At 43.0% G+C, this 13907-nt stretch overlaps 1 protein-coding gene and 1 long non-coding RNA gene across 4 annotated transcripts; one reads left to right on the top strand and one right to left on the bottom strand.

Annotated features, from left to right (window-relative positions):
• Window positions 1–1061: 1061 nt before the first annotated feature.
• LOC129849771 (palmitoyltransferase ZDHHC18-B-like) lies at window positions 1062–12054 on the bottom strand. 3 transcript variants are annotated; one of them, XM_055916530.1, is made up of 3 exons: window positions 6339–6425; window positions 4029–4189; window positions 1062–1684 (listed from the first exon to the last, which is right to left on the bottom strand). In XM_055916530.1, the coding sequence occupies exons 1-3, from the start codon at window positions 6359–6361 to the stop codon at window positions 1545–1547; spliced, it is 324 nt and encodes a 107-aa protein (XP_055772505.1). In that variant the 5' UTR covers window positions 6362–6425; the 3' UTR covers window positions 1062–1544. The 3 variants fall into 3 exon arrangements, 2 of the variants coding, with proteins under 2 accessions (XP_055772505.1, XP_055772504.1); XM_055916529.1 differs by lacking the exon at window positions 6339–6425 and adding an exon at window positions 5666–5866; XR_008758686.1 differs by lacking the exons at window positions 1062–1684; window positions 4029–4189; window positions 6339–6425 and adding exons at window positions 9701–10029; window positions 10165–12054.
• LOC129849772 (uncharacterized) lies at window positions 7497–8757 on the top strand. Its single transcript, XR_008758687.1, has 2 exons — window positions 7497–7912; window positions 8568–8757. It is a non-coding gene; the product is annotated as an uncharacterized LOC129849772 (long non-coding RNA).
• Window positions 12055–13907: the final 1853 nt, after the last annotated feature.

Genomic DNA, 13907 nt, shown 5'->3' with positions numbered 1-13907 from the left:
GATTGATTTGAACTTTTCGCACCAAAGTACGTTCATCTCTAGGAGACAGAACGAGTCTCCTTCCTGAGCGGTATGATGGCTGCGTGGTCCCATGGTGTTTATACTTGTGTACTATTGTTTGTACAGATGAACGTGGTACCTTCAGGCATTTGGAAATTGCTCCCAATGATGAACCAGACTTGTGGTGGCCTGATTTTTTTTTCCTGAGGTCTTGGCTGATTTCATTTTCCCATGATGTCAAGCAATGAGGCACTGAGTTTGAATGTAGGCCTTGAAATACATCCACAGGTACACCTCCAATTGACTCAAATGATGTAATTTAGCCTATCAGAAGCTTCTAAAGCCATGACATCATTTTCTGGAATTTTCCAAGCTGTTTAAAGGCACAGTCAACTTAGTGTATGTAAACTTCTGACCCACTGGAATTGTGATACAGTGAAATAATCTGTCTGTAAACAATTATTGGGAAAATGACTTGTGTCATGCACAAAGTAGATGTCCTAACCGACTTGCCAAAACTATAGTTTGTTATCAAGAAATGTGTGGAGTGGTTGAAAAACGAGTTAGGTTGGAGTCATTAAAAGTGTATGTAAACTTCCGACTTCAACTGTATGTATGCATGCACACACATTTTCCACACTATAAGGTTGGAATAATGCTGTGATTATCATTTTCACAATGTCCTTTTCTCCTGTTTTGGCGGGATGGAGTTTTGGCCTATCATAGTGACACCACCATGCAGTAAATTAGTTAGACCAATAAGAAAGAGTTCCAAACCTCTGTCAATAAAAGCCAATATTCCATTTTCCCCTCTCCACTCAGACCACTCACCAACAGTCCTAGCTAAATTCTTGCTTGAGAAAATGACCTTTACTAAGAAGCTATTTGTTTCTTTTTTACAATTTTAATTGAAAACAATCCCAGTAAGATACGTATTGTTACCCGGAATTTATGTGGAATTGAGATTAAAACAGCTGCACTGGACCTTTAAAGTGTATTACACATATCCCAAAGGTGACAAAGACATCACACTCATTGGCATTTACTCACATCTTCATTTGTGGTCAGGTTAGAAGCAACCAGGTAGGTATGGAAGCCTGAGAGGCCCAAGATGGACCAAACTGAAAAGAAGCAAATCACCAGCTCCACAGCAGTGCAGGAAGAAAAGTCAAGGACAACGTTTATGGTTTGAGTATCATCAGAGACATCAGCTGGATAAAGAGACTTATTCTTATTCTGCAATACGGCCAAGAAACTGAAGTGAATGACAGTTTAGGTGCCCTAACACCACACTACTGGAGGCAGGGAGTGGTATTATGAGGGGATCAGATCGGTTACCCTAGACACACAGAGTCTTGGTAAAAGGATATCTGGCTGGACTCTCCTGAAGAGCAAAAATAAGGCCTCTGCCTCCTTGTGCCCCCGAGGACAGAGCAATTGAAGATTGTTACAGGAAACCATGACAGGATAATATCAGGATCCACTCAGCAGTTGCACACAATATCACAAGCCAGGGCAGCGGCCAGATGTGTCTGCTGTGTAGACTACGTACTCAGTGCTAGATGTGTGGCGACGCAGCCGAAGGCTGTAAGGAAGGACAGCGAGACGATGAAGGTGCAGAAGAAATGATAGTTCCTCTTCCCAGCACAATTCCCCACCCAGGGACAATGGTGGTCGAATCGCTCTGTAGAAGGTTTCAGATGAGTGTCGATTTGATGTATTAATAGACTGGCTCGATCACGCCATGGCATGAGCCACTTTCACAGTAAAGTGTAAGGTACTCTCAAGAGAACAACTTTGCCTCACAATGACAGCTGAATATTAGGCAGCTAGTCAGAACTAAGTATGATACTCCTGATAAGAACTTTCTGGATGTATTCATCTAGTTTAGGAAATTAGGCCTAACCAGCAGATATGTAAAACATTAGGCTTAAACCATGTTGCAGAGAGTATCACCACACAACTTTTTTTTATATCATTTTGGTGCAAGAAAATAACACTTCTCTCTCTCTACTCTGAGCTGTGTGTGTCAGTGGTGTGTATTCATGGACGCCAAGGGAAGCCAGCCTTGCCCATAAAAAAATATATATACAATGTTTTTTTAATCTCCTCCGTTTCATCATTTTCGTTAATTTCGCAAGTGGCCAGGCTGAATCTATATCTCAAAGGAGGAAACAGAGCGAGGAAAACAGCACCCCTCTGTCTCAGTAGCCTATGTGTAGCCGGCGTTAAGCTTCCATTGATAAAAACGGAAGCCAAACGCTCAACTCTGAATGGTCTAGGTGCAGCAACAAAAACAAAAAACAAGTCAAAAGGAGGCCAGTTTGGATTCGGCAAATCACACCAAAGCGTCACTGTTAGCTTAAGGTCTGTGTCCTGCAGTAGCTAGCTATGGATGCAGATCTGGAGTTTCTAGTTCAAAACAAGTTTGAGCAGCAGCTGAAAAGCAAAAAGAACGGGAGGGTGACTCCAAAATTTGATATTGTGCAGGGGAGAGGAGCACAGGGTGGGACCCGGTCTTTCAACACAGAATTACAATTGAACCGACTGGCTAGCTGGGAGTGCTAGGCTAAAGAAGCGGTTTTGCTGGCCATGCCTTTTATTTGACAAGAGCACACGATTGATCCACAACCCTTGGGCCACCACTGGTTTTTCCTGATCTTGCAAACCTGGGCAGGTCCCTTGACCGACATGGAAACACATGGGAAGCCTGAAACTAAGCCCTTTGGTCGAGTCTGGATCAACGAGGCTCTCGGCCAGGCCACAGTGATCAGTGTCCAGAGGCACAATGAATAGGTGAATAAAAACAGAGACATTCTGAAGAAACTGGTCATCGCAATGTACCTGGGACAGCAGGAGCAAGTTTTCAGGGGGCATGACGAGTCAGCAACAAGCCTTAAAGATAATTTGGTTGAACTTGTCAATGCATTTGCAGAGTTCGATACTGCTATGGCTGAACACCTTGGGACAAGGACCATATTTACAGGCATGTCAAACACCATACAGAATGCCATTCAGAACGTCGCAGACGTGATACAAAGTGAAATTGACAGTGAGATCAGTTCAGCACCCTTCATAGCAGTCCAGGTGGATGACACCACAGACATATCCGGCAAATGTCAATCATTGCATGCTTGGTCAATGATAAGGGTGTTATATGCGAGAGATTGCTGGGATTTTCTGATGTGAGCCAGAGAGAAACACAGAGGCGATCACCACTGTTGTACTGGAAATTCAACCCGAGCAGCCGAACTCAGACTGACAACGGGGCAAGCTGCATGAGTGGGCAGTGAGGTGGGGTTCAGGCACTCGTGAAAATCCACTTTCAATACGCCATGTTCATTCATTGTTATGCCCACAAACTAAACTTACGTTTTAGCACAGGAGACAAGCAATATTCAATATTTTTTGGACATCCATTGACAGTTATTATAACTTTTTTTTACCGTGTCACGCAAAAAGACAGCAATGCTTACCGAGGTCGACAATACCAGTCAGGTACTGAAGGCTGTGCCACTCCTTGGAACTTCAAAAGTAGAGACGTGCACGCTGTGCACGAAGGCCAGATTATTGGATATCGTTTTTGATCGGATCGTTACTGAGCCAGAGTGTCTTAAATTTCTCACACAATTAAACAGCAGAGGCAATTAGCCCAGGGGGCTGACCACACACCGCAACAAGCAGAGTCATTAACAGTTCAAAGACCTCTAGCCATCCATCCCTCCCTCCCACCATGCTCTGTCAGAGGGGACTGTGTGTGGTTCTCTCAAGGGAGGAGGAAGCCTGTAATTATGGAGGTTCAACCATTTGCTGGCTGAATAATGCATGGCTTCGAACAAAAAACAGGAAACTAACATATATGTTGCTGTTACAGTGTCTCAAAACCAGTGCAAAAACAAACAGACCAGAATATGGAACAGAAAAACAGATGCTGTCACTTGGGTAGTGTAGGTGAACAAGTGCACAAAGCTGTAAAAGTGAGGGGGACAGTAGGATTGTTCTTTCAAGTGTGTACTTCTTGCCCTTACCGATCTGCTTCTCAATGTCTGCGGCATCATCCGGCGTGGCCCGGGGCAGGATGCCAGGGTCAGTGAAGCTGGTCTGCAGGAGAGAGATGACCACAAACACAAACAGCACTCCTCCAATCGCTGGGATGAACACAGTCAGGTGCTTCACCAGGAAGGGACAGCTGTGATGAAAGGACAAAAAGAAAAAAAGGACAATATTCAGCAACAATTGAAGTGGTAAGGTTGTGTTTACACAGGCAGCCCAATTCTGATCTTTTGCCCAATGACTGGCAAAAAAGCTGATCTGATTGATCAAGACCAAATAGGCCCTTTTCTGTGTTTGCAAACTTTTCCGCACGGGGCGATGAGCACACAATTTGGTTGCAGAAACCCCTCCCTGCAAATAAGTAACTCACTAGTTATGTATACTGCTAATTACAGATGCAGAAAATCTGTGTGGAGCTCAAATGGTGAGCTTAAGTATTTTTTCCCCACAATGTATTCCGAATATTACTGAGCATTATCGGCGCAAGATCAGGAGTGCTTCTCCAGAAATATCACATTCAGCAATACTCCGAGTTGCTATTCACAATTTCCCAACCATGAGGGAAAACACAGGGCGTTCAGACAGCCAACATAAAAAAATTTAAAAAACGATTTACATGTTGATTATGAGTGCATTTCACACAACTTTTCAATTATAAAATTGGATTATAAGTATTGCATGAATGTTCTGCTTAATATAATTGTGTCATAGTTGCCAATCAACTGCATTACACTTCAAAAACACATCAACCAGTAAAATAGCTCTTTGGCTAGCTTTGATACCAGCCTATGTCTATGAGTGTTAGCATTATAGCTAACAACTGCTGCATCTAAAATAGGTATTTTGCAACTACCACAACCAAATATAATCTTAGGGACTGTTCAAGCAATAATCAAAACATTGTAAGCAAAGAGAATTTCAAAGCTTATTTCAGGATATTTCTTAACGTAGCTCTTTATTAGCTAGCTATAACTGGCATGTTCACGTATCGCCAACCAGGATCAAACTGACCATCACCTAACCATTTGGGTGGTCTTAACCAATCATAGCACAGTATGATATGGCGGTAAAATGCATCCAATTACAATTCAGTAGGCTAACGAAAGCTAGGCTAACGTTAACTAGCTAGCCCAAAATTGATGAGCAGACTATCGTTAGTGGATAGTAGACTACATAGTGTAACGACCCTGGGTTTATAAGCGCGGAAATCGACTCTGCCGCTCGAGCATGCTTTTGCGGCACAGTCGATAGCGCGCCGGACTTCGGGCTAGGAGGTGGAGGGTTCAAGACCTGCTCCCTACTGTTTCATTACATTGGTGTCAGAAGTGGGATCAACATGTATATTGGTACCATACCGGGGTTCTGTCTGATACGAACAGTTCAATTTGATCCTATGAGCCCACCAACTCATACACTTCCAGCCAGGCAGAAAGTAACGTTAATGTTGAAATTTTCCGGTGGTGACGTTGACAGATGAGAGCTTTTGTCGGAGTTTTCGTAGCTACGAATCGACGCTAACTAACCAACTGCAGACAGTCTGTTAAACATATACATTTGTAATATTCATATGTGGTGAAAAAGGGAGAGATATTTACAACACATGGACACTTACCGAGGCGGAATCAAAGGTACTGAAAACATACTACGATCGTTTTGAAGCATATGTTGTGCCGAAGAGCAATACGATATTCGCTAGGTACAAATTCCATGAGAAAGTACAGGGAGCTAGCGAGTCTTTTGAACAGTTTGTGACAGAGCTGCGTCTGCCTGTGAAAGACTGTGATTATGCAAACAAGGATGAGATGGTCAGGCACCGTATTGTATTTGGAATACACTCACCGCGAGTGAGAAACTGTTGAATGTTGGGTCTGAGGTAACGCTGGACAAAGCTATCGACATAGCCAGATCTCACGAGCTAGCACCCGCTCAGATGAAACCATTTCGCGCGGTAACACGGGCGCATCACGTGAACAAGTAGTGCACGCAGTCAGGCAGACATCAAAGCACACCTCCGGTGCACAGAGAGCGCGTTTTAGAACGGAGAGAGACACAACTCCAAAACAGAGCGACACAGACTCAAAATGCCCCAAAACATGTGGATATTGTGGATACAAAGTGCATGGTGAACAAGGAAATTGCCCAGCTAAAGGCAAACAGTGTACTAAATGTGGAAGAGCACGACCGAAACCTCCGCGCGATGCTGCAAAGGTCCACATACATGTGGACATTGTTCAGAGTATATGTTGATTCAGTTGGTGTCGTAAGCAATATAAATGGTTACTTACCTCGAGTTCAAACTGCAGAGCATGTTTTCAAAAGAAACGCTTAGAATATGTAAACATTTTTATTTTGTTTTAAAAGGGGGATGTAATATTCATATGTGTAAACATACTGAATTATAATTGGATGCATTTTATCGCCATATCATACTGTGCTATGATTGGTTAAGACCACGGTCAGGTCATGGTCAGTTGGATCCTGGTTGGCGATACGTGAACATGCCAGTTATAGCTAGCTAATAAAGAGCTACGCTAAGAAATATCCTGTAGTACTGCATTTTATTATTTTGTACAAAGTATACAAAACAAGACATTTAACGAAATATAATTTGTTTTGGTCTTGTGCAGTCTATTAAAAGTCAGGAAAGCGTGCAGGTCAGGTGTACTAATATCGTATGGTCCAGCCCTATGGAGAGAGAGAATTTACTCCGCCCAAAATCTGCTTGCGTGAGATAAATCTTTTTTTATATGGAGGTCTATGATAGTGTCGAATTACTTGAGTCTTATTTACGTTTCGTAATGTTTCGGCTGTTAATGTTCTGATATAAGTGGATGCACGTGGCATTCCAGCAACTTTGAGAAAAACTACTACGGCCGAGTGTGTTCGTAAATTAATTGAGGTTATCTACTCGTTTGAGTGTCAGAGCGCAGAATAACTGATGGATTTACCAACGCGCAACACCCTTTGAATACAACAGGTGTCCGAAAAGGTTGGTTTAAAAAAACGGAATTAAATTGTTGCTAGCAGCACAGTTAGTCACTAACGATCTAGATAATATGAACACAGCCCAAACTAGCTCTGCTAGGACTGGTAAAATTGTCTGAGTGAGGTGTTCTCTCGTTTGTGTCTCGAAGTAACAGTTAGCTAGCAAGCTCGAGTGCGCTCTGAATTTACGAACGGACTATGGCACTCCAGATGTAATTTACGAACATAACCTCTTACTAAAAAGAAAGGGAGGACCAAGGCACTCTTCATATAATTAATTAAAATGCCTTTATTAGTATGGCATGTTCAATAGAAACAAAGTTGTTTAAAAACCGACGCGTTTCGGCTGCATGGCCTTCGTCAGGGAGTATAGAAAAAGGAGTACACAATGTCCTCTTTTGAAAGGCTTTTCCAATTAGCCCTAATTAGAAGAGGGAGTGGTTACCAAATTGGACACACCTAGTAAGCAATAACATACACGTGAAAAGGTGAAATACTGTAGCTATGTTATCATGAGCATACAACTCCAAGCTAGAAGCATCAGAACACCCAGAGAGGCAGTTCTAACCTTAAATATGACTGGGAGAAGTGTCCAGAACAAGAAAGCAATATATTCCACAGTATACTAGAACACAGCAAAACATGAACAACAGTCCAAACATAGCTGAGGGCAATAGAGCAAAATGTCCACTAGATGACAGCAAAATGGACCCATCACAACCCTACAGGAAGGGTGAGAAATCCATATCTTCATTTAAACCAGGGTACTTAGTGGCCTGTAGTTTGTAAATCCAAAAACTTTCCCTTTGGTTTAACTGTTTGAGACGGTCCCCTTTTCTAATAGAGGCTGGAACATGATCAATACCCATAGCTTGTAGGGAGGCAGGATTGCCATGGTGTAAGGACTTGTAGTGCCTAGCCATGGGGTCTATGTCATCTATAGATTAGAATGTCCACAGTGCAAGGTGTTCTACATTGGACGGACAAAGAGACGCCTTCAAGATCGCTTGGCGGAACACAAGTACGCCATACGGGTAGGCAATGAAGACTACCCCATGGCTAGGCACTACAAGTCCTTACACCATGGCAATCCTGCCTCCCTACAAGCTATGGGTATTGATCATGTTCCAGCCTCTATTAGAAAAGGGGACCGTCTCAAACAGTTAAACCAAAGGGAAAGTTTTTGGATTTACAAACTACAGGCCACTAAGTACCCTGGTTTAAATGAAGATATGGATTTCTCACCCTTCCTGTAGGGTTGTGATGGGTCCATTTTGCTGTCATCTAGTGTCATCTAGTGGACATTTTGCTCTATTGCCCTCAGCTATGTTTGGACTGTTGTTCATGTTTTGCTGTGTTCTAGTATACTGTGGAATATATTGCTTTCTTGTTCTGGACACTTCTCCCAGTCATATTTAAGGTTAGAACTGCCTCTCTGGGTGTTCTGATGCTTCTAGCTTGGAGTTGTATGCTCATGATAACATAGCTACAGTATTTCACCTTTTCATGTGTATGTTATTGCTTACTAGGTGTGTCCAATTTGGTAACCACTCCCTCTTCTAATTAGGGCTAATTGGAAAAGCCTTTCAAAAGAGGACATTGTGTACTCCTTTTTCTATACTCCCTGACGAAGGCCATGCAGCCGAAACGCGTCGGTTTTTAAACAACTTTGTTTCTATTGAACATGCCATACTAATAAAGGCATTTTAATTAATTATATGAAGAGTGCCTTGGTCCTCCTTTCTTTTTGATGACCTATTTACACCTTTTACCAAAGAGCACCTTCTATTTACCAATATACTATAGTGTACCTTAGTAGCGCTTCCCTTCCTCCTCTTTCTACATAACCTCTTACTACTTGTGCCTGTTGTTCACACGGGTATCTGCCCTCTCAGAGGCGCTGGCCAACTGCTGATAATGATAGCGGAGGACGCGCACACATTGGTGTCATTATCTGGGCTAAAATGGTCCCACCTTACCTCACTCGCCTTTACTAATTGAGGATATGCATTTCCATTGTAAGAGCGGTCACTGGGCTATCTTGTCAATATAATAGATAACCTTTGGTTATGATTGCTATGAAATGTTTACAACACATTCACAGCGTTCATGATTTGCTGGCAAGGAATGAAGTCAATATTTCCCGTACACTCTTTTCTTTTTATGATCTATGCTTACACAACAGACACACGAGGAAACCTTTAGTGCGTTACTTACCAGTATTTTTGCTTACACCTCAAAATGCGAAATTCAGGTAGTCTACTTTGAATGATCATATTAAAATCATGAACAAGTGACCAAATAATGTCATTGCAAAATTATTTGTATTAAGCCTAGATATTTAGAAAATGAGGTTTATGCAGTTCCATTAGTTGAATGTTGTTCCTCAGGGGCTTGGGCTGGTGTGGTTGCTGGATGACATGAAGTCTGGAGAATCCCCCTGGAGGAGTTTACACACCAAATTCTCAGTGATCTCAGAGGCTGCTAGGGATGTGTTTGAGATGGCTGCAGAGGTGCTGGGAGGCTCGCTGAAGAGATTGTTGTTGCTGTTGACTGGACAAGCCAGCTTGACCCACCATCCCACTGCTTCTACTAGTGGTCCTGAAAATGTCCAAGTCCATGGAGCTGACCACCCTTTTTTAGAGAATAAGGGAATACAAATATATAACTTTATTAGTCCATCTTGCAAAGGATATTCAAAAATGTATCTGAAACCACCAGCCCTTCAGTTGTAATTTCAGTTCCCACATTTTTTCCCATTGCCCTGCCTTGGATTTGAACCAGCGACTTTCCAGCACTACTGGTCTGCCTCTAACCTCTGGGCTACTTACCTCTTGGGAGCCTGAAGAGTACGGAGATGTCGGATTCTCCTCCTGCTGTCCTCTTGGACAGGCTTATTATCCCTCTGACTGATAGTGAGGGTGGGGCGAGGAGGGGGCGTTCTGGCATTCGTACCCAACTTCACAGCAGAAGCTCTGCTTTCCTTTGTATCTGTGGAAAGAAAAATACATCAGGATTCAATTAAATACTATACAGTAGCTTATGGCATATTTTGCACCAAATTCTATCTAATATGAGGTGTGATGAATATCATACAGGATCAATAAAGGTATTCAGGACTCCTACCTGAGACTGCGTCAACTGGAACCTGAAAAGCTCTATCCAAAGACAAGGAGCTAATGATGGATTTGCTCATCAATGCACACAGCATACTAATTAGCTCCTCCCGTTTCAGTTGGCTCCGTAGTGAATCTCCTCTGAACACTCTGTGGTGTACGTAGGTTGTCTGTGAGAGAAGAGGTAATTATTTTATTTACATTTAGGAAACATTACATAGTATTAATAGCGAAGAAGGCTGAATCATTTGTTTATTTATGCATTTTATAATAAAAATAGAATTAAAAAACAAGAAAAAATATACATGTATTTTCTTTAAAAAAATAGAGAAATACCTCTGTCGATCTTACCAGGATCCTTTCCTTGCTGGGGCCTGGTAGAAGTAGACATTCCTTCTCCTGGTAGAAGTAGACATTCCTTCTCCTAGTTCTGGGATGGGCACCCGCTCACCCTTCAGCTTATGCACAAACTTTTCCACAGTGGTTTGTAGGAGGTTCACGGAGGACCTGGACATTCTAGCCTTGATCTTGATAGGCTGCGCTGGTTAACATCACTGATTCTGATTGGACCACAGTTTGTGACCATTGCCCCAGAGACATGAGTAACATGAGGAGGATAGCCCCCCTCAGTCACACGTTTAAACATGGTGTCAGAGATAGTCGTGGACATGCAGTCAACTGCCCAGGCGCTGCATGCCTCATCGCCTGTTCCGTGACTCTTAAGTGTCTGCAGAATCTCCATGAAAGCACATTCTACCTCGAGGCAGCTCTCCGCCATCTTCTGCGCTAAGTGCTCTGTGGGCTTGTGAAATGATCCCCCTTTGGTGACAAAACTCCTCAGCTTGGTCACAACCATCTCCAGAACCTCCCTGTAGATGTTGTTAATTTTTGACCCACCCGAGGTGGCCTGCTGGCTGAGCTCTGGATGGCTGACGGTCATGGCTCTGACAAAGTCCCGAAGGCTAGTCATCGAGCAAGTGGTCTTGCTGCTACCTGAGGCCTCTTTGAGCTTCTCAACCACATTGGAGCTGATGTCCATGGCCACAGCCAAAGCCACAGCTCGGCTCCCCAGGTTGGTCATCGGAGACGCTCTTAGCCAGGATGGTTGACGACGACCATCTCTTCTTGGGCACGAAGCAAGACTCGAACCTCAGCAGATTGATGGACAGATGTCCGATGATATCGCTGATGGGTTCAACTGTAGCCTCCTGCAACTTCGTCTTGAAGCGGTTGTCAGTATGTAGGGCATATGTTTGGGTAGGTGCCACCTGTAGATCTCCAGCAGTGGCCATCTTGTGGTAGAGCTTCTCAAGCAGGACCTGGATGACATCACAGAGCAGCAAGCTTTCTTTGGCCTGTCTGCTGTGGTCGTTAGCCTGACCCAGCCACCCATGGCGTCTATAGATGGTCTGCAGTACCCACCTGACTACTCTCAGGGCCTTCGGATCAACTGACTTCAGTGATTTCCGATCAGCCCTCTTGGGGATGTAAAGCACAGGGATCTTGGCGTTGTCCTGAGGAGAGTATTGTGACAGAAGAGCTGGGCGTAATCGCCTTCTTGGGGACAGTGGTTTCTGGCCACCCACGGACTCGTAAAGGTCATCGTCATGGTGCATCTTCTGCACGATAATGTTTATGCATTATGGCCCGCTACCATATTGGATTGAACCTCAGCTTTTACAGATAAAACTCACTGGACCATACATGTCAATTAATCAATTGCGGAATATCTATACAGCACATTCCATACATATAAAAGCAAATATTTACAAATGTTTGAAAGTGCAGACTTACATTTCCGACAGTTGCTGGGTGATGGACTGAAGGGAGCGAGCTTGTCCAATCAGATTGCTACAGGTCACCAAGGTGGAGGAGACAGAGTCAACCAGCCCTGGGCCCTCAGCACCTACAAGACATGAACAAAACACTCTTTATACTATACACATAGAGTATAGAATGAGTAAGTTAAAAGTCACCTAAGGCAAGAAATGATGATGATGGTTTTCACTCTATATTGAAGATATAGTTAAAATATTGTTATAGATAAACTGTCATGTTATAAACAAATGGCCCCCCAAGTTTTATCATTGGAACGGTGTGCTTTAGGACCATGCGGTCGCCTCCGAGCGGTCGGGTAGGCTGTTTGGAGTGTTTATCTGACCGGATAAAGAAAAGATGTCCGCCCCACTTCGAAAAACCAAAGTTGCACCCCTGAATCTCAGTGTGGCGTTTCATAGTAATGCTGATTTACTAAATCTAAAAATATTTTAAACAGAGAGATGAGAGGAATCCTTGCCTTCTACTTACAGAGGTTGTGGGCAGAGATGATGGACTTCTGATTCACTGCTTCAACCATGTTTTGACACAGAGCCGAGAGTTTCTGTAAACACAAATACAACTTTTCATAAGTAAGATGTTAACCACATACAAACACATACAAATTACAGCCTATTCACTACGTAGTGCCCTAGTTTGGATCAGAAATAAATCACCTCCGCTATAAGTGATAAATTAAGATTCTTACTCTCATATGTCACATTTCTGTTCCACTGGAGAAGGTAAGGATTGATGATCAGAGGGGTCGACTGATGAGGGATAAAAACAAAGACTAAACATCAAAGCATCTCTTACTGGCTAATTCCTTTACAAAGAGCTTATGTATTGCACCATACTTCAGGACTTGGCTGTCTGTTCAAAGCAAACATCAGTAGGAAAGTCTCACATTGGTTGTTGTCAGGATTTGATACTGATATCAGGATGTTGTCCATGCTCTCTGGGTTGTCTTGTGAATCTGCCTTGGTTGGAGAATGCCTCTCTTTCTTCTGGCCTTTGAGACATCTTTTCTGTTGTCTCTCTCATTTCTAGGAGCAAGTGATCAAAACAATATCATTTTAAGTTGCGATCCATGTATTTTGTTTCTGTTGGTGAAGTCATTGATGCTTTTTGCAACAAAACACACTGGCTTTTCCCACTGCATGCTCTTAGACTAGGGCTATCCTTAACCTGCCGTTTGAACTAGTAAGTGTAGTGTGACCACGACTAAGACCAGGGCTATCCTTAACCTGCCGTTTGAACTAGTAAGTGTAGTGTGACCACGACTAAGACCAGGGCTATCCTTAACCTGCCGTTTGAACTAGTAAGTGTAGTGTGACCACGACTAAGACCAGGGCTATCCTTAACCTGCCGTTTGAACTAGTAAGTGTAGTGTGACCACGACTAAGACCAGGGCTATCCTTAACCTGCCGTTTGAACTAGTAAGTGTAGTGTGACCACGACTAAGACCAGGGCTATCCTTAACCTGCCGTTTGAACTAGTAAGTGTAGTGTGACCACAACTAAGGAGAGTTGAAACATAAAATTAAAATTCCAAGCCATACCATTTTCTCTTTTTCCTGTTGGTTTGTGACCCATCGTTGCTCCAGCCTCATCTCTCTCTTCACCTCCTTGCTGACCTCTTGCAGCAATGCACGACTCTTAGTATTCCACAACTAAGACCAGGGAGAAAGGGTTCTCAGTCAGTGACTGAATATAAATGTACCAAAAGTTAATTTTTATTTTATGTTAGAAAATACTACAGTATATCAGAACTTTATTTCACCTGTTCAGTGGAATATAGAGATGTATATTAACTTTTATGTATTGCTTTCATTACTGATGATGTGGCTATATTTGAATGCCATTTTTCCCCCCAGCCATTCTGGTTGGCCTAATAACAGTAGCCCTCATGTTTGATTCTCCGGTATCGCTCTGCTTC

This window comes from Salvelinus fontinalis, unplaced genomic scaffold (genome assembly GCF_029448725.1).
Source record: "Salvelinus fontinalis isolate EN_2023a unplaced genomic scaffold, ASM2944872v1 scaffold_1666, whole genome shotgun sequence".
Lineage (NCBI taxonomy): Eukaryota > Metazoa > Chordata > Actinopteri > Salmoniformes > Salmonidae > Salvelinus > Salvelinus fontinalis.
The sequence above is the reverse complement of the archived record's forward strand: the minus strand, read 5'-3'. Positions and strand labels throughout refer to the sequence as shown.

Excerpts from the sequence above, each read along its gene's own strand:
- LOC129849771 (XM_055916529.1), bottom strand. The coding sequence starts at position 5,715 with ATGCTTCAAAACGATCGTAGTATGTTTTCAGTACCTTTGATTCCGCCT. Across the intron at positions 4,190-5,665 it reads GTACCTTTGATTCCGCCTCG|CTGTCCCTTCCTGGTGAAGC; the intron begins GTAAGTGTCCAT and ends CTTTCATCACAG. Across the intron at positions 1,685-4,028 it reads AGACATTGAGAAGCAGATCG|AGCGATTCGACCACCATTGT; the intron begins GTAAGGGCAAGA and ends AACCTTCTACAG.